Below are 24,552 nucleotides of genomic sequence, written 5' to 3'. Positions count from 1 at the left end.
AGTTCCCTTGTGCAGACTGTTCTTGATGCCTTACCAGATTGTTACCAAACTTTTGCTAGTACTTGGAGACTTATGACCCAAGGAAATCCTGAAGTTGTCAAGTTTGATGCATTATGCACATTGTTGTTGCAAGAGTCACTTTCCAGAAAAAACAAGACTAGGCAACGTGCAGTTGAACAAGCTTTTATTGCTTCTCAAAGAAAGGGTGGTAACAGCAATGCAACCACTTCTTATGGTTCTGTTGCGGGTGGCAAAAATTTTGTTCCTAATGCTTCTGCTAGCAGCAATTCGTTTGGAAATTCTCGTGATAAGGACTAAAAGAAAATGCGTTCCCAGTATTATAAAGCTAATGATCACTTGATCAAGCAGTGTCCTAAGTTGAAGACCAACGAGACTAAGAAGAAAGAGGTGACATAAAAACGCGTTTCATGCAGATGAAACCCCGAAACCTATGAAACGTTTTGCCGAAACGCATGAAACAGACAAGCATTTTTTATGAAACGTTTAAAATTGGGGCTTTTTTCATAGAAACTTTATTCAATAGAAGTACTTTGCTAAATGAATCAATGATGCATCAGTTATGATTCATGAAACTAGTGGCTGTGTTTTAACTTTCATCAATACTAAACATCTCTTTGATCGTGCTCGCTTGAAGTCGCTTCTAAGCAGTGAGCACTGAGCAATGAGCACGTCTCTCTCTCTCTCTCTCTCTCTCTCTCTCTCTCTCTCTCTCTCTCTCTCTCTCTCTCTCTCTCTCTCTCTCTCTCTCTCTCTCTCTCTCTCTCTCTTGTGGACATTAAAGTCTAGAGTCATGTGTGCTACATTATATACATATTTATCATATTTTATTAATATATAATTTAATGTCGTTTATGAAACCTGTTTCATGCTTTTAACGCTATGAAATGAAACGTTTCAAAACCTCGAAACCCCGAAACGACCGAAACCACCAAACGTTTCATGTCACACTGGTTCCACTGCAAATGCTTGGTTCCACTACATATGCAGCCATTGTTGAGTCTTCTGTGAAAGGAGACTACGATGTTGATGCTGATGTTGGTGCACAATGGGCTTTTAGTGCAGAGTGCACTTACAATCCTGCTCTCCATGATGCATGCATGTCAGTTGCTGCAGATTCACATGTGTGGTATTTCGACAGTGGTGCTACAAAGCACATTACCTCACATCGTGAATTGTTCACCTCTCTCGAGTCTGTCCCTCATGGAAATTCAATCACTTGTGCCACCAATGCCTCTTATCCGGTTCAGGGAGCTGGAAAGATTGTGCTTATTACTGCAAATGGCAGTTCTTTCACACTTGTTGATGCACTTTATGTACCTGGGGTCAAGAAGAATCTTTTGTCTGTATCTTTTGCCAGATATTCAGTTTGCAGTCTCACAGGTCAGCAGATTTATGCATAGCCCAGGGTCTAAGCATTGGCAAGCTGTCAAGAGGATTTTCCGCTACCTTAGTGGCACTTTACATCTTGGCTTGTTTTATCCCAAGGGGGGATCATTGCCGCCAGACTTACATGCTTTTTCGGACTCAGATTGGGCTGGTTGTTTTGACACGCGAGTGTCCACGAGTGGTTTTTGTTTCATGCTTAGCAGTTCATGTATATCATGGTTGAGCAAGAAGCAACCTACTGTGGCCACTTCGAGTTGTGAGGCTGAGTACAGGGCAGTCTTCAAAGCTACGGTTGAGTGTGTATGGCTCAGACGCCTTATGGCTGATTTGGGTGTTGGACAGGACACTGTCAACACTATCTACACTGATAGTCAGAGCGCATTGGCAGTTGCGAGGAACCCAGTTCTTCATGCTCGCACAAAGCACATTGAGGTGCATTACCACTATGTCAGGGAGAGGCTCTCACCAAGAGAGATCAGCTTGGCTTATGTGCCAACACAGGACAACCTTGTAGATCTTTTCACAAAGGCATTGTCTCATGAGAAGCTTGAAGCTTTCCGCAAAGCTTTGGGCTTACTCCCCTTTGTGGACTGATCATGTCCTCAGGGCATGGCATTTCATGTGCCAGCTCTCCTTCACCGCATCACTCTAGGGGGATTTGTTACCATATATATGTAGTAGTGATGTGTGTGAACACACTAGGACCGCCAGGGTATTTTTTCCCTCTTTAGGAGGTTTTTTCCCCGTGCATTGTACCTACGCCCATCACTCTAGGGCTATCAATCTTTCCATTGCACACTAAGTAACACACTCTATTGTGTGCCTTGAGCTTCCTTCGTCTTCTCCAAGCTGTGTGTGTTTCCTTGCAAACCCTAATTCCAACAACGAGATAAGGAGTAGTGGAGTTCCACCTCGAGAGAGCACTCGCCCCAAACCTTGGCACCCCTTTCGATATTTCTTTATTTTGCTTGAACTCAGTACAATGCCGGTACTCGTGCTCTGCACCTTCACACGGAAGAATGCGAGAGTGAGCCCTCTGCACATATTTAAAGGCCCTTGGCCTATGCAAAGCAGTTACATGAAAAGCTTGAAACTCAAAAGCATTGGCCCAAAAGCTAGCACTGAGGCGATGAAAATCAGCCAACGTAAATAACGAAAATCCGTACAGGCTACCACGTCAGCAAGTCAATTCCGTGCTGGCCTGCCACATCATCAAGCTCCACGCAAGTCTGTGTGTGTGTGTGTGTGTGTGTGTGTGTGCACGCGTGTGTGTGTGTCCTGCATTATTTTAATGGCTTTAGGTCCCTTGGGCCCCATCGGACGCGGTCCCGTAAGTTGGTGGGAACTCGTCTTTAAAAATAGGCCACTCAATAAGACTTTGCAAGTTGGTAAAACTTCTTCTGCTGCTTGTTCTTCTTAGGGTTTAGGCCCTTGACCAAGATCTGCAGGTTGCCTCCGTTCTTTAGTGGCTTGACACGTCGAGGGTGGCAAGAAGGTTCCACTAATCTTATGCATCAAGGACAAGATCTTTTAGGCTAATCATTTTGTAGAGGATCTAGCCACCGCTTTTACCAAAGTTAAAGAGGCTTTGCAGAAATCTCAAGAACGGTACAAGAAAGCAACAGACAAGCATCGACGTAACCTACAATTAAAGGTAGGTGATTAGGTGCTACAATTGAGAAAGATGAAATGTAAGGAGAAGCTTGATCCAAAGCTAAGTACGCGAGCCTTCCACATCTTGAAAAAGATCAATGAGATACTCTATAAACTAAAGTTGCGACGTATTTCTTGTGAGTCTACTACGATCTTTCAAGGGTGAGGTGCCATAGGACAAGGAACCAGAGGAGACATTGGAGGTGGAAGAACTAGGAGATGCTTATACCTCGAGGCTTTTGGTTTAGCTACGACTATTCCAAAAGTGCACATCAATTCAACGAGTTGAGTCATGATGCAGTGTGTGATGCACAAGAAGAGCCACTCCACTTATTTGTCACAGATTTACGCCAGATTGAGATAGAGTCGACAATTTTGTCTCTTTTACATTTTCGGAATACTCATGTGCTGACAGTACTCTATGTGGTGACTCCTATATGTACTCTATGTGGTGACTCCTATATGTATGTGCATATATTGTTTACCATGATATGTGATGTTATGGTTGGAGCTCCAAGAATGTGAAATTGAAGTGTTTGAACAAAAATTAAGTACTCTTGCAAATGTGAGTAAGTGAGGTAAAACCAGAGTTACCCGGAACGCGGAACAGGAGCGGCGACGGGCCTCCCTGCAGAACGGGGGAACGGGAACGGGCCCGAAACGGGAACGGCGCGGAACGGGAGGCTAAAAAAATACCCAAATATTGTTTTTTTTAGCGTTATGTGTTTGAATACAAGTAGTACTACAGTCCTTTGACTCTAATACCCACAAAAAACACGATTCGAAGACCATTCAACCTTATTATGACTTGCTTGGGATATGCGGCGCCCAGAGTACACAGCACATATACAACATTGAGCAAACACAATGCCCATACACAATGCTCTCAAATAATTGCAAGAGTAGTAGTCAGAGATAACACTTTGGAATTAATTATGGCTAACAAGCCTCAAGGGCCGCAAAGGTGCTACAATAAAAACAAAGGGGGGCAAACCAGTGACCACTGACCACAATACCAAAAGACTGAAGGTGACAAATACCATAAAGATGCTAGTAGCTACAAATGGCAAAGAGGGCAAGCCTCAAGCAGCCATACAAAAAGGTAAGGATAAATGGCAAAGACTCAAGACTCAAGAGCCACTAGCCTGAGAGGCCTCCCAATCCGTAGTAGCCAGCTGTAAATCATGCACATCCTCCCATTCCTCATCATCGAGCTCTAGGTCCGGCTCAATCTCAGCCACGGATGAAGTACCTGGTGTTGGTGGATGTGCATCTCCACCTACCTGAGGAGCCTCTTGCTCCATCTCCCACTGTGTAAAAGGATCTGTCTGTTTGTCTGTACTCTTGCAAAGCATTTTCAAATTTGCGCTGACGAAGACAAGATCATTAGCCTTCTCCACTCCAAGCCGATTCCTCTTCTTGGAAGCAATGTGGCTAAAGGTACTCCACAATTGCTCCAAGCATGAGGTACTAACTAACTGGCTGAGAATACGGATCGCCAATCTCTGAAGCTCAGGGCCATCATTGCCATAGTCCTCCCACCATAGCACTGAACCTATCTTCCTGCGATCAATCTGAGCATCTGGACTGCCAAATGACCCCCGCATCTCTCTGTACTGTCTCAACTGATCTCTGGCAATGCGTCGACCATCTCTGTCTAGAACCATCTTGTTTAAGATCTCTGTAAATTGATTCATGACTTCCCTATCTGTCTCTTGCCCTGCACCTTGGAACTCTGGATCCACCATGTACGTTGCCCCGTGTAAAGGAGAGGCATATGAATTCCACCTTGAGCTGCAAAGCGCATGGATCTCCTCATACCCCTCTGCGTTCGGCTCAAGCTGTGCAAGCTGCTCAATCATGCGGTCCATTGCCTCATAAATCTTGCCAATGCAAGGATCCATGCCATCCAGAACTCGAAGCAAATGAACCACCGGTTTTACCTGTGCGTCTAGACTCTTGAGCTCCTTCCAGAACTCAAGATCCTCTGCCTTATCCTTGCACAAAATCCCTGCAACTGTCTTTGCATAGGGGGAGGTGGTGAACTCATCACTGATGAAGACTTGTCGGACCGCATTTTGACATTCAGACAGCCTGCGCACAAGAAGAAAGTTGAATGCGAAGCGGGTGTCTAAATACTTTAGAAGCACTTTCCCGCCCGACCTCTTGAGGTACTCACTCCGAACCAAGTTGTGATTGTTGATGAAAGTAATAATCTTCACTGCATCAGCAATGACTGGAGCGATCCAGTCTAGCTTCTCGATGTCTTTTAGAAGGTTGTTCAAGCAGTGTGCCATGCAGAAGCACACTGTCACATGCGGATAGTGGCCCTCTATAATAGCTATTGATGCCCTATTTGATGCCTCCCCATCTGTGACAAAGGCCACCACGTGTTGCTCACCGATGGTTTCTATGGCCGCTGTCCACTCTGCAGAGAGGACATTGGCGGACTTGCCACTCTCGGTGGCATCATGAGAGTGCACAAAGTACATTTCTCCACTCGAGTATGCGACGAGACCATGGATAGATCTCTTTCTTGTATGGCTCCGCCCGTCGGCAATGAGGGAAACCCCATGCTTTGCCCAAAGACGCTGAATATTGAGGGTTGCTTGCTCCACGATAGCCTTCTCTCGATCGAGCAAAGTGGTCCGGAGAGCCTCTGAAGATGGCGGCACATAGCCGGTGCCATACTCTCCTATCCGTTGCACCATATGACTTTCCAATACTCCGACATATTTCGATCAAACATAGAAGAGGTTAGTAAAAAGGTGGAACCAACGATAACGGAAGAAATGAGAGAGAAGATTGATAAATCATAAAACAATGAACATACCTCGCCGCGACAAATGGGATATGGTCGTGATAGAAGAATCGAGCCACGGCCGCATCCACCTCTTCCTTCTTCTTTGGGTCCCAAGAGGTGGCAAGGGTCCTTTGGCGACGTTTTGGACCTTGTGAAGATGCACCAACACCTACACCGGGTAGAGAGGAAGAAGGGAAAATGAGGGTCTTTGGATCAATACCTTTGCGTGCGGGCTTGGCTTTGTGGTTGAATTCCCGATCCTTTTCCTCGAGGTCCTTCCTCTTCTCGATGGTTAGGTTGGAGCAAAATCTAACCTCATGTCCCGGCACTCGAAGAAAGTGTGCCCTCAATTTGTCATGGCCCCCTTTCCGCGTGTAAGAGCATAGCTTGCATGCCCATGCACGAGAACCTCCCGCCGCCGACAAGGTGCCCTCCGAGGTCACTTCATCCCACCACGACCATGCCTTCGCCTTTTGAGTGTTGCCCGCATGAACGGAGGGGGTTGTACGAGAAGAAGAAGCCATGGATTATCCGTGAAAGAGAGAGAGCTTGATCTTTGAGGATTTGAGAGAGAGAGAGATAGCTTGAGAGAGGGCTTGAGAGAGAGAGAGGCTTGATTCCGTTCTTGCTTGAGGCTTGAGCAATGAGAAGTTGAGATAGAGAGCTTGAAAGAGAGGCTTCACCTCTTGGAAGTTGAGACCGAGAGAGAGAGTTTGACCCTTGAGCCTTGAGGGTTAGCCCAAGAGAGAGAGAGAGAGAGAGGTTGAAACTTGAGAGCTAGAGGCTAGGCCCCTATGGCTTGAGAGTTGAGAGCAAGGGAGAGATGGCCCCCTTCAAACTTCCTTGATGCTTTGGTGAAGAATGGGGGAAGGGGGGATTTATATAGGGCTGTAAATGGCCGTTGGCTGCCCAAAAGTCCCAAACAGCTACATTTTTAAAAGTTGAAATCTGCCCGTTGCTGCCGTTCTGGCCCGTTCCAGCCGGTCCGTTCCGGTGATGGCATGTCTGTCGGAACGGCAGTCCGTTCCGATGCGTTCCAAGGAATTTTGACCGGCCGGAACGCTCCGGCGTTCCAAGCCCCCATATTGGCGTTCCCCGATAACTCTGGGTAAAACGTCTGCAATATTTCACGGGTAGGGGTGATACTGATGATTGACATGATGAATTAGGTGTATCTCGCCATCTATTAAGAGGTCAATGAGGCCTAGATGCGATGGCTGCATTATTCATTTGGATCACAGTTTGCAACGAGGACAAAGACGTGAATGTGATTGCTATTTGTGATGTATGAATGCATGCTTTGAATTTGTATTGTCCAATGAGTGATGATCAAATGCTTGCCTGCATGGCGTCAATGTCTATTGAATCCTGGTTTGTTGTCTATTTTGCAGGCATAATCGACTCTCGAGAGTTTGAATCACATAAGGTGACCCGTCTTTGAACCAATGAGAACATGAAACGTCACGTGAAACCCGACGGGATTCATGGCATGAATCGTCGGCTAAAAACATAGCAAGCCGACATGGCATCCAAATGATGCTGACGTGGGCCAGCTATGAAAGCGTTTACATTTTGGGCGTCAGCTTTTGATAGCAAAGCTTTAGGACGTCAAGTTAGCACTTGTTTTTGTTAAATTTACACCACTCTGCTGCTTCACACGTCTAGGGCATACATGTACAACTAGTATGTCTTCGGGTTGGCCACCATAGTCTAGTTGTACCCATCGTCTACTTGTACCTGGTCCGGCCGCCCGAGTTTGGGGCCGGCCGCCCACCTTGTTCGGGCGCCCTTATATATATTGCGCCCTTATATATATTTCTTTTCTTGTTGGGTCGTGGGGGATTTTATATGGCATTGTCCTACCTCCCCTTGGGGACCTATTTATGGGGCCAAGGGGTACCCACTTCCATCATCTGCTGGTTATTGTGTATTGGGTCTTCTGCTCATGGTAGTCATGGGGGCTGATCGCCCCCTCTTCACCATATCTTGCGTTTGTGCTCCATCTCTCTCTCTCTCTCTCTCTCTCTCTCTCTCTCTCTCTCTCTCTCTCTCTCTCTCTCTCTCTCTCTCATGGTATCAGCAGTTTCAGGCTCTTCATGTCCCGCGCATTACCCGCATTAGGTTCCTCTCCAAAAGAATCAGATCTGCCAGCGTTTCAGCCAGCGATCTCCTTCTGCAAGGCCAAGCACTAGCTTTCTGCAAGTTTTCGTCGCAGGAAAAGTGCAGAGTTGCCTAGCGTTTTTCAGCACCATCAGCGTTTTTGGTTCAGGCTGTGTTTTTTGGCCCTGCTTGCTGCGATCTGCAGCTCCGTCTCTTGGCGCCCCCTCCCTGCAGAAAAACGCACCAACCAACATCAGATCAGCCTTGCGTTTTTCAAGGCCAGATCTGCGTTTTTCTGGCAGCCTTGCGTTTTTGTCTTGCTGCTGCGTTTTCAGCAAAACACTGAGCATTGGCATCAAAGGGAGTCTCCAGATCTTGCCTTCCACAGCGGCTTGGCATCCGGTGCCTTGCCGGTCCCGTATCCTCTCCGTCTTCATCAGATTTCATCCATTAACCCTCGCTGTTTTCTCTGTTTTCATCCCATCTGGGGCAGTGCCAGTGATTCACCACCCTTCCCATACTCCTCTGCATCGCTCCGGAACCTGCTGGGAGCATACTAGCACGCTGAAAATCGCTGGACAGCAGCATTTTCATCACCTCGCAGTTGCCTTTTCGGGTGGACAGCAGCCTTTTGGTGGGGTTGGTCAAGTTACCCAAATGTATCGAGAATCCCCGCTTAGCATGTCCCATTAGTTATTGTATGGACTTAGACTTTTGTTCAAGGCAGTAATCTCGGATCTCTATAGGGAGTCTGCAACAAAACCGCTCAATTTGCTCTTTGAAAGTGACCACCTTAAACGAAGAGGTCGGTAGAAAAGAATCCCAAAATCTTTCACAATATGCGTCCAAAGTGTCACCCTTGGTCATCCGAAGATGGTTCCAAGCGGTTCTCACATCTCGTTCGTACTCCTTGGTCAACCAAGAAGAAATAAAGAGCCGTTTGAACTTCAACCACTTGGTCGAGGCTTCTTTCCTCAGAAGAAGAGTGGACCACCATGTTCGTGCATTCCCCTTCAAAGACGATCCTGCCCTCCTGATCTTGGAGTGCTCTAAGTAATGCCCTCCGGAGAAGGCTATATCAAATTGTTGAAGGAAAGCCAAAGCCTTCAGAGCATCTCCGAATCCAAAATAAGATTCAAATTTCACTGATTGTCCACCCTCTTTAAATTCCTGTCTTTTTGTTCTTGTCTTCAAGGAAATCATACTGGTCGGCTCTATAAAAGTGTTTCTTCTTAGCGTAAAACATGTGATCGTTAGAGTCCGAATTGTCAGTGGATGACTCCTACGTAGAACTGTCAAAAAATGTGGTCTTCTTTGCCTTTTTCTTGTTCTTTCCAAAACTTTGTTTCTTGCTTTGCTTCTTGCCCTTTCTTTCCTCCTCGCTCGAGTCAGAAGAGGAAGAGCTAGAGCAGCAGTCGGAAGAAGAGGAGGAAGAACTGGGTAGTCCTTCAAAACGCACATGCTTCTTTTGTTTTTGTGCAGATGCAAAAGAAGATTGACGGCCCAAATATCGGGGTAGTCAGTCCCCTTGTTGCGCTTCTTCAATTGCTTCTTCGATGGCTTCTTCATGTCTAGAAGTTGATTGAATCGGGTCTCGACAACATCATGAAGTTCTTCTTCATTGAAGATCCTCGGAGTAGGAGGTTTCTTGATTGCCGGTTTGATTGGTGTCTCAATGCCTTTCTGCCATTAAGTACGCACTTCATCCATCGAGTGCTGGGTCAAAAATTTTGAGACGACCTTGTCTCTGCCGAAGGCGACATCATCTCAACACACATGGCTGGTCTCTTACGATTCAAGCTTTCCCCATGCTTTGATCCCTACTTTCAAAGTTTGCTCACATCTGAACGTACCTCTTTTCCCACTTGGGACGAGATTCTCCCTTCCCTCAGACAGATTGAGGGGCACTCCGCATTCAGAGCAGGAGGTGCTATTGATGCAGAAAAAGCTTTGATCGCTCAAATAGGTAACAAGAAAGGCAAAGGTAAGAAGAAGAAGAAGAAGAAGAACAAGGACATCGAATGTTACCACTGCCACAAGAAAGGGCACAAAGAATCAGGATGCAAAAAGAAGAAGTGAGAAGAGGCCAACAAGGAAAAACAGACAGCCTCGACTCCAATTGTATCCTCTCACGAGAGAGGAGGGACCGCTCTTGTCGCGACGGTCATGACTCCCCAACAGTCTTGGTTTAGCTCTCTCTCAAGGATACTCATAGGTAGACCATCACTAAGGGTGACAACCACGAGATTCCAGTGTCTGGCACAGGCCAGATTACCCTCTTTCGTTCTACCTCGAACCCAAAGTTGAGTTCAGTGGAGACGCTCTATGTTCCCGACATGGCCTTCAACCTCCTCTCTATGTCGAGTTTGGACTCTCACGCACCGTGACCATTTCTGATTCTACGACGGGTACTATTCTTGCACGCAGTGAGTGCAATGGATCCCTATACTGCCTCACTGCTCTTCAGTCTCGGACCTCGGAGTCTTCTTCTCTATGGCATGCACGATTTAGACACTTATGCTATCAGTAGCTCCAACAGGCTGCAAGGACCTCTCTCATGGAGGATTTACCCGCCATACGCTCTTCATCAGGCATGTGCGAGGCTTGCCAGTTGGGCAAGCAACACAAGGTTGCCTTTCCAAAGCAGGCATCCAACAGAGCTTCGGCACCACTGGCACTTGTTCACATTGATCTATGTGGCCCGATGAGCACTCCTTCATTTTCTGGCTCACAGTTTTTGCTTGTGCTTGTGGATGATTTCAGTAGGTACACTTGGGTTTCGTTCTTGAAGCTTAAGTCGGAGGCTTTCAGCTTCATTCAAAATTGGAAGATGATGGTCGAAAAGGAGGACTTGAAAGGACTTTGCACAATGGTGCAAGTCAGAGGGCATCCAGTGCCAGTGACTACTCCTTACACTCCTTCCCAAAACGGAGCTGTTGAGCAGAAGAATCGGACTATCATGGAGATGGCTCGTGCGATGCTCGCACATGCTTCTTTACCTTGGATTTATTGGCAAAGGCATGTAACACGGCGGTTTACATCCATAACCGTTCTCCTACTCAAGCTTTGCAGGACATGACTCCCTACCAGGCTTACTACGGGCGAAATCCCTCAGTCTCACACTTTCGATTTTTTGGATGTTCGGCCTTTGTCCATGTGCCAAAGGAGAAGCGACAGAAGTTAGACTTCAAGTCGAAGAAGCTCATCTTCCTGGGCTATTCACGAGAGTCTGACGGATACCGACTTTATGATCCTGACGCCAAGGCCACCACAGTTAGCCGTGATGTGACTTTCATGGAGTTTTTCAGCACACCTGCAGAGGGGTACAGCATCCAAGCCTATACCTTCCTTACCTCCTCCTCACCTGATCCTAACCGTGTACCCTCTACTCCGCAGCCAGTTACTTCACCCGATCATGACATGTCAGATTCAAATTCTGATGTGGATGATGGTTCTCCTCCGGTGAAGGCGGTCCCACCTCACGAGGAGAAGTTAGTACCTGGTTGGCTCTACTCTACGGTTTCTTCCTCTGGACTCACGAAGTTACCAGACTCGCCAAAACCTTGACAACCTCGACGTTTTGCACGCCTCAAGCAGAGGCAAGTTTATGACAGCGCAGAGTTCGTGAACTTTACACTCATGTCCCAAATTCAAGCTTCACGAATTGAGCTTTCCTCGGTGGAGGAAGCACTCCAGCATGATTGCTGGAAGCGTGCCATGCAGACAAAGCTGGACGCTATCTAGCGGAATAAAACCTGGACTTTGGTTCCCAGGCCCAACAAGTGGAAGTTGGTTGTTTCTATGAAATGGATTTTCAAGACGAAGTACAAGGCCAATGGTGGAGGAAGCACTCAGCATGATTGCTGGAAGCATGCCATGCAGACAGAGCTGGACGCTATCTAGCGGAATGAAACCTGGACTTTGGTTCCCAGGCCCAACAAGTGGAAGTTGGCTATTTCTATGAAATGGATTTTCAAGACAAAGTACAAGGCCAATGGTTCCCTCGACAAACACAAGGCGAGAATTGTTGCTCAGGGCTTCACACGACGACCAGGCGTGGACTTTGACGAGACCTTTGCTCCCACCACTCACATGACTACCATACACACAGTGTTCGCTCTCACAGCCAACTTTGGTTCGCCGATCTTCTAGATGGATGTCAAAAGTGCTTTTCTGAACGGAGATTTGGATAAAGAAGTTTATGTGGAGCAACATCCTGGGTTTCGTATAGCAAGCAAGGAGAACTGGGTTTATCAGTTGTGGAAAGCATTCTATGGACTGAAGGAAGCTCGACGACAATGGTACCTCACACTTGACTAGTTTATATTGTCTCTCGGGCACGCTCTTGTCTTCATCGCTCTGTCTTACAAGGCATAAAGCCATAAAGAATCCCACATTACATATGGATTCCAAAAAGAATCAGTCGACCTCTTCTTCCACCGCTGAGGCAGGAGGAGGCAATACGGAAAATTTAAGCGGCTTAGCAAAAAACAAGTACGGGCCACCTCGGCCCACGCAGTATGAACTCTTGGAGATGCAACGTCGACAGTAGGTTGACGAGTGCACAAAGCAAATGCTTCAGTTTGCTAAGGATCCCCAATTTGCAAAAATTTTGACCCAGCACTCGATGGCTCAAGTGCATACTCAATGGCAAAAAACCACCGAGCCACCAATCAAACCGGCAATCAAGAAGCCTACTACTCCGAAAATGTTTATTGAAGAAGAACTCCATGATGCGGTCCAGGCCCAAATCAATCAGCTTATGGACACGAAGAAGCCGTCAGAAAAGCAACTGAAGAAACGTAACCCCGATTACTTGGGTCAAAAATCCACTTTTGAAAACGCCAAAAAGCAGAAGAAGCGTGTACGCTTCGAAGGATTGCCCAGTTCGTCCTCATCTTCTGAGAGCTCGGACAGCTCATCTTCTTCTTACTTAGAGTGATGAGGACAGAAAGGGCAAGAAACGACGGAAAGATCACATGTTTTATGCAAAAAGAAAGCATTTTTACAGAGCCAATCAATATGATTTCCTCGACGGCAAGGGCAAAGAGCCCAAAGAATTCAAAGAGGGAGAACAGGCAGTAAAGCTTGAGCACTTTTCAAGGTTTCGAGATGCTCCCAAGGCTTTAGCCTTTGTCCAACAGTTTGACATAGCATTTTCTCGAGGCTGCTAAACAGAGCACTCCAAGATCAGACCGGCCGCATCCTTTCTGAAAGGCAATGCACGAACATGGTGGTCCACTCTGTTGTTAAGGAAACAAGCACCGACAAAGTCGTTGAAATTTAAGAAACTCTTATTTCTTCATGGCTCACACAAGAATACAAACGAGACGTGATTACTGACTTGAACCATATTCGGATGATCAAGACAGAATCTTTGGATTCTTATTGTGAAAGATTTTGGGGAACTTTTCTACCTGTTTCATCCTTTAAGAAGATCAGTTTTAAGGAGCAGATTGAGCGGTTTTGTTGTGGAATTCCCAAAGAAATTCGAGACTACTGTCCGAGTCGATACAACAATTGATGGGACATGCAAAGCGGGGATCTGCTATACATTCGCGTAACTTGACTTACCCATCAGATGAACCTTCAACAAGTCATGGTAGAAACAATTGACAAAGAGATAGACGACCTTCACTGACAGAAGACCAAAGAGATGAATTTTTCAAAGCAAGAAAGTGTTTTGAATGTGGAGAACAAGGACATCGCTACACGGTGCCCCAAAAAGGCACAAGAATCAGAATGACTCACAGATTGAAAGGACATCAGAGCGAGGTGATACTCGTTCCTAAATAGAGTTTAGATAGAAAATTATGGATGAACTAGCATAATTTTTGCTTTATGAATTAATGAAATAATATATACCTAGATAGATCCAAGATAAGCCCAGATTCACCCTTGAAGGAAAGTGCAAGGTTTAGACCCATGGTAGTCACCCACAAGACAATAAGACTTTTTAAAGATGATTTTAGATTTTGAATAAAACTAATAAATACCTTCATAAGTTCAAAATAGTCTGAACTCACGAATTATAAGAGGGATTTTAGATTTTGAATAAAACTAATGTTTTATCAAAGAATCTGTTAATTATAGACAAAGAGCATAATTAAGAATGAGATGATGATTTTGGAGCAATGACAGCTCCCGAATAAACCTCATAACGAATCATGAATCACGACTGATTCAATGGAATGAATGACTGGACCACCCTGTTCAATATGAGTTAGTGATGGATTGGGATCCCCGGAAATGATTCTCACACACGACAATGCTTGAGCCGAACGATTCTCGCACACGAGAGTGCTTGAGGCGAATGACTACTTACACATGACAGTGCTTAAGTCGAAAATCTCTATAGACATGATTGCAATATGGAATTAGTTAACCTGACATCAGTGAGGTCCAGATTGGATCTAGATGTGGTTGCTAAATACGTTGCTGGCAGTCATGGTCTGAGATTTGGAGTGAATTTTTTTCTGTGATTTGTCATGTGATGTCGAGTGATGTCATGAGATGTCAGAGTGATGTCCTGTGATGTGACTGTCGATTTGTACAAGTGCTAGATGTGTCGTGCCTAGTGCATCCGCACTAACAGTCTACGTCTCCTAAGACAATTTATGACCTCTGTCTGTTTTGTGTAATCGAGGGAGATTACAATTCTTTCAAGAGGGGGGGGTATGTCACAAATTGATGGCGTGGCAGTGCAACCTGAACACACACACGGAAAAGTGATGGTACGGACGCCCGAAAAACGCGCTGACAGGCTGACTGTACGAAAATCCGTGAAACGCGCTGACAGCTGCTGACGTGGCAGGACTGTACGAAAATCCGTGAAACGTGTTGACAGCTGCTGACATAGCAGAACTGTACAGAAATCCGTAAATTACGTTGACTGCTTTTTGGGCAGTTTTTGGAGCCAGAAGCTTTTGGGACTTATTTGCTTTTAAGTTTGAAGCTTTTAGGACTATTTGCTTTTGAGTTTTGAAGCTTTTGGGGCTCTTCTTTTGGCATCTCTTATAAGAATAGAAGAGCCCAAAGGGCATCACTCTTCATAGCATCTGGACGTAGAGTCTGAGAGCAAAGAATCCCTATGGGAGTTGTTGTTTGCTAAAAGATTAATATAAAAGAAATACCGAAAGGGGCGCCAGTCTTTGGGGCCAATCTCTCTAGGCACGGAACTACTCCGGGCCGTGTCGACTCTTGTGATCTGTGAATAAAGTTGAAGTGAATCTCTACTATGTCACGGTAGAATCTTGACTTGGGGGTGTCCAAGTTTGTTACACAATATGGCTACGGAGATTACTAGGAGAGTTGTGTTTTCCCCAGACTGCTATGACTCGTCTTTTGTGCGACAACCAGAGTTGCATTGCTATTGCCAAGAACCCTATCTTTCACGCTCGGACAAAGCACATTAAGGTGTAGTACCACTATGTTCGAGAGCAAGTTTTGGCTGGAGATCTTCATTTGGAGTATGTCCCCACCACGGACAATGCAGTAGACATCTTCACAAAGGTTGTACCTCAACAGAACTTGGCTTCTCGCCTTCGACTCATCTGTGTTGTCTCAGCATCCGGTGTCCGGTCTTGAGAGGGGGTGTTAGAGTTACACCACCGTTGCTTCGCCATTTTGTACGGCTAGTGATTGTCCCGTGCTGCCCACCCATCGCACATCATGTAGGTTGCATGGACAAACTTTAGCATGTGTCTAGCCGGTCATTTTCTGAGCCTGGCAGGGTGTAAACACATTTTTAGCGGGCTTTTACACATTTTGCCCTACCTCAAGCCAACATTCGATAAAAGCAATGCTTGGGGGTCTTGTAGTCATACATTGTGTATTGAGAGCATCATTTGCAGAGCACTTGTGTTTCTCGTGTTTTCTCTCTCTCTCCCTCTCCCTCTCCCTCTCCCTCTCCCTCTCCCTCCAGCGTTTCCGAAGCACGTGGCTCTCACCCTCTCCGCTACTCACTCTCACACATCTAACACTAAAGAGGTGGTGTTGGAGATATGTGATCACCAGATGGTGTCATTCTAGGTTGCGCATCATGTTTGTATGGCCACAATGGCCCTGCATATGCATTTTTAGCCCATCTTGCCTATTTATTAGCTTTATAACTAATCTCGTATAATTTTAGTTTAGATGGCTGACCACTTTGTTATCATTTTTATGATGTGGCAGTCTCTCTCTCTCTCTCTCTCTCTCTCTCTCTCTCTCTCTCTCTCTCTCTCTCTCTCTCTCTCTCTCTCTCTCTCTCTCTCTCTCTCTCTCCCCTTGTGTATCACATAAAAGGCAATTGCCAGTTACAAAATACAGCCGTAGACAAACGACCAAGACATAGCCAGAGCTGATTAAAAAATTAAACTCATAACACAAGTACAAGGCTGCCGGGAAACCCCATAGCCCAATACAATTTTGCAAGGGATACAGATACATGTAGACGGCGAAAATGGGAATCCGAGAAGCACTGAAGAGCTCATATTGAGAATCTTGAACAATGGAGAGAGTGCCTCTGAGAATCATCATATGGAAGGCGAGAGTGAGCCTCCAACCACCTCCACGAGCAATCAACCAAGCTGTGGAAGCCACAATCTGCAGAAGCGGCTGAAATCCCCATACGATCACCCCACAACCCCAACCATGCCAACATCATTCCCTCTATATTGTTTTAACTGCTACACTAACAGAAGAAACAACATGGAAAACATGCAAAAACAAGCAGCGGGCAGACAAACACACCCATGCCACTCACTTGGAGCCACGCAAACCGCACACAGTAAAAGAAACACAAAGAGACCAAGCACCAACATAGACAAGCAGAAGGGCAAGTATGGAAAGAGACAACAATGCAACCAAACCAGGCACCCGCAATCAAAAGCTTTGCATTGAAGTCAGAAAATAAAAACAAAAAGCAACGAATTATTGCAAAGAGACAAGAGGACCAGCACATCAACAAAAGAGACAGTTTTACAATACGAGGAACCATAATGAAAGCCAAGCAGTTTTCCAACTTCCGGTAGAGCTTGCAAGCACGTTTTTTGATTTAAAGATTGTGAGGCTTAACCTTACCATGTGAATATCCTTTTATCATTTTTGTAATAGTAAAGTTACAACTGCCCACAAGACTGTTAGCACTGCCCTCGTTCCATAAGCATGGTCCCAAATTTAAGAAACATTATGCAATTAAGTTGGTGCTTCCAGTATTGTACACATACCCACAATAATTATTGTTTTGCAGGTGAAAAACTCGCAAGCAGGTGCTGCCAGCACTGTACACACCAATGTCGCATACGCATAGATAGGGAGCACCTGATTTGTTATCTGAAACAACCAAAACTGAGAATCACTTTGGTCGCCAGCATATAATTTCAGGCTTTCCTGTAGCTTTACAGACAATCAGTACTATAGTGCAGTGTAGACTTTCCAAAAGCAGCTAGGAAACTAAAATCTTTAAAAGCATGGGGAACCATAACATTGGATATGCTCTTTTGAAAAATTCTCCTAGTTTCCTGTGCCTTATGCAAGAAGAATAAAAGTCACTTTTAATTTTAAGCATGAAGATGAGAACAAGAAACTTTTGCTGATGTTATGTTCTACGGTCAATGAACATGATACAAATCCCACCTGAAAGTTGGTTAAGCCTTTCACTTGCACCATGTATGGTACCCAATAAGATATAATAGGACTGAACGCCTTGAAAAACGAGAAGCCAATGACCAGAAACAATAATCTGGTTTCTATTTTGTGAGAGGGCATCTTTTCTGATGAATGCAACTTCATTGCCCTTGCAGCATGAAAAAACCTTGTGAAATCAAAGGCATCACTCACTTTTGCAATACTTTTAATTTTCAGTTTAGAGACACTAGGTATAAGTTCCGGAGTGAATTTAAGAGATGACCCTATGTGATTTTAAGGATCAAGCAAGCAATATACCTAATTTTCAGCAAGTGCTTTCAATTTAGAGGGCAGCATGTGCCAGGTTGTAGAGTCAAGGTTTTGGTGTCTAGATCAAACATACAATTAATCACAAATTCTCTAGGGATTCAATCCCTCAAAAGTCGGTCCATGCCGATCTCAAAGTCATGTGCCAGGTTCTAGGGTTAGGGTTTTTTTGTCTAGGTCAAACATGCAATTGATCACAAATTATCTAGGGATTCTCCCCCTAGAAAGGTGGTCCATGCCAATCTCAAATTCATAGCAAGAATCCTCCTAACTGCGCACTGCATCTCTCTAAATTCTCCTCTCTAGAAAGGTGGTCCTTGCCAATCTCAATCATAGCAAGAATCCTCCCTGATTCTCTTTAAATTCTCCTCTCTAGAAGTCAAGAACTTTGATCTCTCCCTTGGCAGAATTTTCTCTCTATAATAGGCTGAGTTTCTCTCCAGAATTTCTGGCAGATTTTCTCTCTAAACAAATAGCAATTCTCACTAAATAGTTTACCCCGCTCTTGCTCGGGAGATCGAGACGACCACGACCGAGACACAGGAGCACACTCCATCGACGGAGACTCCAACAGAGGATCATAGGCATTCTAGCACGACACCCAGATTGTCATTGAGGGCCTATTTTACATTTCACATTTCACACTCATTTTCAGTTTTCATTTTTACTTTCAGTATTTTTTGTACTTGTACTTCAGACGTTGTATTAGATTCACCACTTTGTATCTGATGGTCTCATAGGTCATTTTGGCCTTTTGAAGACGTTAATATATCATTTCATTTCATTTCTCTCTCTCTCGCAAAGAATGGGGCTGATTTCTATTCCTTGAAAAATCCCCGAGGATGCCCAAATGGTGCCGATTCTGAGGCAAGTACATCATTGATCACAAAGCATGGCCAAAGGCAACAATCTGGAAATTGCAAAAACTAAATACAACTAGCCACATGGCAAACTAGAGCAAACTGAAAGCCAAGGTAAAAACTTCTCCTAAAGAGAACAAGGAGGAGCCCTGGCAAACTAAGTGGCAAGAGGATAACACGAACCTCTGAAAGATAGGCACTTCCATCAAAAGCATACTCTACTACAGTATTTCAAAAACCTGAACCGCCAAAAGCCCCTAACGATGACGACAAAAAAAAAACCACTGGCAAGAGCTCGAACATCAGGCATTGCCCGCCAACTGGTATAATCTAACAACAAAAGGCAATGGATAAGCAGAAGAGAGAACAATCGATAACGAAGATGAGGGAGAAGAGGCAACTGAAATCACCAAGAAACTACAAGGAGGCCACAAGATAAGCAACAAAGCACTGCACTGGAGCTGACAATGTGCTATCATCCAAGATAGAAATCAATCCACTTGTTGAAGGTCTCCCAAGGACCAAAGCTAGACACGAAACTACAGGAAGACAATGGAGGTTCTGATGACAACCACCTTGTGGAGCCTGATGTAGAAACCCGATAGAGCTAGCAGAGAACAAAAAATCAAGCCAACTAACACAACCCAATGCAAAGAACACAAGAAATCAAGATAGACAAAAAACTGTAAAATAATGACACCAATAAAAGAAAACCAAAAACATGCTCTAAAAAATAACTTCACCCACGTACCCCAACACACACACCCACTCGAAAGGGAGATTTAAGAGCACAAGGAAAACACAGCATGCAAAACCGAACACTACACATAGAGCAAAGCAAGGAATGCAAGCTAAAAGAAATGAAAAACAAAACAAGCAAAAACAAGAAGACAAACTAAGAAAAGCAAACCTGCTCATCAATCTATACCGGCGATTCACTAGACTAAGCAACTTCTGCACCTCTACAAAGACTAGCAAACGCCACTCGATGTAGGGCCCTTTGCTTGCAAGGTTCATTGCAAGCCCATTGGCTGAAGCAAGACTGGGGAGCTCTTCCAAGTGGTGTCCTCTACACAGCACGGATGAGGCCATCAACGCAACATAATGCTGTGGGTGTCTAACCACGAAACAAAGTGGCGACGACAGCAACCACCTGGATAGAAGACGGAGTGTGCCATAGCATGCGTTGCAAGGCAAAAACCACCCGAGCTAACCAAAAACTGAGATAGGGAGTTGAACAAGCAGCACATCAAGGAAATTGAAAAGAGTTGTAGCACCCTCGGCCCAGCTGTGAACTGGTTCAAAGGTGGGAAACAACCCTAACGATGGAATCTCACTCTGAATCTCTCTCTCCGAATAGCATTTACTTTAGCTTTTCCACAAAAATCAATTGCTTTTGGGTTTTCCACGAAAAGCTCGCTTTTGTTTTTCTACTTTTGGTTTTAGCATTTTCACTTTAAAGCATAGTGTGTGTTTGCTAAAAAGCCTAAGGCTTTCCAAAGAAGTGAAAGGATCACGACGGCTTTCTAAAACAATAAGAAAGTGATAAAATCAATAGGTTGAGTTTAAATGGAATCAATATTCGAGAAAGGATTATCTCAGCTTAGCCTTGAGCCGATTAAAATCGAGATTAGCCGGTTGCAAACCATGGTAAATGAAAGAAAAATTGATCAAATATGTGAGAAAATAGTTCAAAAATCCTATAAATTTTAAATTTATGCTATTATTTCTAGTTTGCTTCTTTGTGAGGAGAAAACTTGGCCAACGCTCACTTAATAAAAAAGACTTTCCCAAATATTGACTAGAATTAAGTTATAGAATGCAAGAAAAATCAAGCCATGTGAGACTGTGGAATGAAATGTGAAATAAAAAGAGCTCATCTATATATATATATATATATATATATATATATATATATATATATATATATATATATATATGTGTGTGTGTAAATATAAAAATAAATATGTATGTGTGTGTATATCTATACTATTATAAAAGGGGGAGAGATTTCCTCCCTCCCCGCGGCACGTGGTTGCACCTCCTTGATCAATCATGTGTGCCCTGTGGATCTGGCTATAGAGCGATGCAACGAGAGAGAGAGAGAGAGAGAGAGAGAGAGAGAGAGAGAGAGAGAGAGAGAGAGCTCTTCGACTGCCGGTCGTACTAGTATCCATAGAATTTACTTAAATTATGAAGCTTCAACATTTCAAAACAATAGAATGCAAGAAAAATCAAAACATGTCAAGATGTGAAATGAAAGGTCAAATAAAAAGATCCATTTACTATTTTAAAACTGAAATAACATTAAGATAAGTCTCAATCATCAAGATGTGAAATGAAAGGTGAAATAAAATGATCCATTTACTATTTTAAAACTAAAATAACATTTAAGATAAGTCTCAATCATCACTGAAAACATTGAAAGTATGCCTAATCCAAAAAAGCCAATAAAAAAAGTTTCCTCATAATTTTGAGTCTATCATGATTAAAAAATGGATCCATAAATTGTCCTCTTATAAAATGGCATGTTAACTTAGAAAACAAGGTGAAAATTCACTATGGCCTACATAAGGCTATTTGAGAAGAATTTCATAATAAGAGCTTCTTTGTGAGAGAGAAATATGAAGTGACACTATTATTTTAAAACATGTAATATCACAATAAAATATTGTGTTTTTGAAAAAAAGTATAACGATGAAAAATACAAATTACAATACATTCCAAAAGCATAAAAAATAATGTTTGACACAATACTCAATGTCTCTCTTTAAAGAGAGAGGTACACAAATATCAACAACCTCTCTCAAGGGCCTTAAAGAAATTTTTGTAAAAAGTTTATTATTATTATCTTTCCATGTGACACTAATCCGTTAGCTTTATCCAATGGTCTAGAGATGCACCCAAAAACCAACCCTTTACTAAGGCCTACTTATGTAGTCCAAAAATAGTGAAGCTTAGAAAAACAAGTAAAAGGGTCACGGTGAAACGATAAGGAAGTGATAAAATCATTAGGTTGAGTTTAACTAAAATTATATAAAGTAAAACATTGGTTCGAGAATGTCTCTTTTATTAAGCGACTGAGTTTCCTCCTTGCAAAGAAGGAAGCTGCAAACTAGCAAATTTTACCCTTTTTTTTCCTTTACCATGGTTTGCTCAATTATATGTGTGTGCATGTAAAATATAAATAAATAAATGTATGTATGTATATAAGTATACAATTTACTAGAATTATGCAAGGTGAAGCTTCACTTTAGCATTCTAAAAGAATAGAATGCAAGAGAAGTCAATCCATGTGAGGATGTGAAATGAAAGGTGAAATATAAAGATCCATTTAATATTTTAAAATGAAAAGAACATTTAAGACAAGTCCAAAGTATGCCTAACTCAACTCTCCTCTAAGGCTTCTTTTAGAAAGCCAAAAATCTTTTACTTCTAGCTTTTCACTAGAGCCAATTTAAGAGTTTATAGAGGTGCACATTAGACTCAAGTTCACACGTAGACAATGACACTTCAAGGCGAGTGTCTCTTGCCCACCATTTTTCTTTCATATGAATAGGGCTGTTCTCCAACCCTTGCTGGGTCAGTGTTCTCTCCCAGTGGTGTTCCCAAAATGTCATTCTTGCTATGTGCCATTTCAATCACCTGTTCAAATAAGAACCGCATTCTTACTATTGTTCTTATTGTCAAAGGATCCTTCTTTGGTTAGAAAGTGGCCAACAAAGTGTTTTTCAAGGATTTTGCACACAACCACTCTGTTTGGTTCATTTCATTTTGCCATTTTTGATGCAATTTGTGACCACTAACGCTTGGTTCCTCATTTGACCCCAGTTTTCCCCATCTCCTTGAGACTATCTACCCCTTCCCTCCCCTCCCCTCCCCTCCCCTTTCCCTATTTCCAATCTCCCCTTTAACCTTTCTCATTCATGTTTCTATTCCCGGTTCCAATTACCAATCTCCTTTTGCATTCTGTGTCACTATGCTTGCTTTTCCAATCCTTCATTGGGAACATATGAGCATGAGCTTCAAGCAAGTCAACTTCAATGAAGAGGTTTGAAGAAAGGGCAAGGAAGTTGACAAAATTAAGGGGTATCATGAGTTTGAAGATGGAATTTTCTTTAAGTAAGACATCTACAATGACAAGAGAAATGAAATTATCACACTATTCTCCATTCTAAGTAGGAACCTCCACTCAAACACACTAGACTGTAGGCGCCACCTTCGGCAACGGCACCTCTCTCCCTCTCTCTCTCTCTCTCTCTCTCTCCGGGCTGCCCAATGCACACTGGCCTGAAGGCGTCGGATGCAAGAGAGTATGACACGTGGGGGGAGGGGGCTGTTGGAAACAACCAACCCACACACACACACCCGCCCCCCCCCCCCCCTTCCTCCTCTTCATATATTGTATAGATACATTAGAAACACTAACAAAAAAGTAGAAACTGGTTACAGCAGAGATTTTAACACCTTAAAGAAAAGAAACTGAAAGAAGCTTCCGACTACCTGTGCAACCAATCACTTTCAGTTCCCAGCTAAGATAGTCACTTCTGATTCTCGACTATGACATTGATCAAAGTTGGAGAGAGACAGAAGAGAGAAAATATATCTACAAGACCTATTATCCTACCCACATATCCATTGCTTCAGCTTAAGGACAGGTTTTCTGATGGTTGCATTGCCCTTACAAAAACAGTGATCTCTCTCTCTCTCTCTCTCTCTCTCTCTCTCTCACACACACAAAAACAGAGAGCTGAAGGAGAAGAATACCGCCCAAGAGAGGTGGGGGGATGGTGGCCTGCGCTTCTCGGCGACGGCTGGTTTAGCCATTGCACCTTGGCAAATGCTGCGTGTATAGGTGCGACCACCACTAAGCTACGTGGACGTCATGCAAAGTCTCCCCTGTATTCAAAATGACTAGGGCCTAAACAAGGCGTACGTTGGCATTGCCCTTGATTCCAATTGGAGAGGGGGAATATGTCTGGACGTTTTTGAAAAAATACTGAATTAGAGGGAATGTTTACTTGGTGAGCCAAAGGTGCTCTTTCCAGTTTCTGAACGCATAAGGCACCACGTGGCATTAAAAAAAAAGCTCATTAAAAAAGCTCCCGTCAAAATCTCTTTAAAAAAAAACACTGCGTGCGCTGCCATGAAAAGCTCTACGGCTAGTTGAATCGAATAAAGCTCTGGTCGCCCCTGCTTTTTTCAATTCTGCTAAGAAGCAAAGCGTTGGTTTGCCATAAGGAGTTCGGAGCTTGTTGGTTCGCCATAGGCAGTTTGGAGCTTGCCGTTCCTGCTTTGCTGAATAGCGCTGACAAGGAGTTCGCAAGTCCGTAGGAGCCACGTCTGCAGCATCCACGTCCTCAGCAGCAGTGCTTCAGGTTTGCAAGGTCTCCATGAGAGAGAGAGAGAGAGAGAGAGATTTTATGCCAGCTTCAGGTTTGCAAGTTCGCCATGAGATAGAGAGAGAGAGAGAGAGAGAGAGAGAGAGAGAGAGATTTTATGCCAACTGAACCGTAAGCATTGCGAAGCAAAAAAGTGAGAAACAATAAACGTTTGATGAAAGCCTTCTGTGAAAGCTATGTCGATAACAACGGCACAAGGAGATCCGCAGCACAAGGAGTCGATTCATGCAAAGAGGAGAGCAATCTAATACTGTTTTCACTTGCGTTTTACTGTCGAATAAGAAGCGAGCAGTGCGTGAGCCACCGCAGACCTTGACGAGTGTGCGGTTTTGCAGTGAAGGACAACCTCAAGTAATACGTAGCAATGGTGATGGATCAACAAAGCGCCTTT

The 24,552-nt window shown here is 44.0% G+C and overlaps 1 protein-coding gene across 1 annotated transcript in view; it reads right to left on the bottom strand.

Moving 5' to 3' along the window:
• LOC147447507 (uncharacterized) overlaps positions 1-17,629 on the bottom strand; it is an 83,331-nt gene extending 65,702 nt beyond the window's left edge. Inside the window, exons 1-2 of the mRNA XM_086524341.1 lie at positions 17,582-17,629; positions 17,173-17,278 (exon numbers count right to left, since the gene is read on the bottom strand). Coding sequence (XP_086380467.1) covers positions 17,173-17,278; positions 17,582-17,614 — 139 coding nt within the window. The 5' untranslated portion in view covers positions 17,615-17,629. The remainder of the gene's footprint in view (positions 1-17,172; positions 17,279-17,581) is intronic.
• Positions 17,630-24,552: the final 6,923 nt, after the last annotated feature.

Source organism: Adiantum capillus-veneris, chromosome 11, assembly GCF_014529385.1.
Source record: "Adiantum capillus-veneris isolate H3 chromosome 11, ASM1452938v2, whole genome shotgun sequence".
Taxonomy (NCBI): Eukaryota; Viridiplantae; Streptophyta; class Polypodiopsida; order Polypodiales; family Pteridaceae; genus Adiantum; species Adiantum capillus-veneris.
The sequence above is the reverse complement of the archived record's forward strand: the minus strand, read 5'-3'. Positions and strand labels throughout refer to the sequence as shown.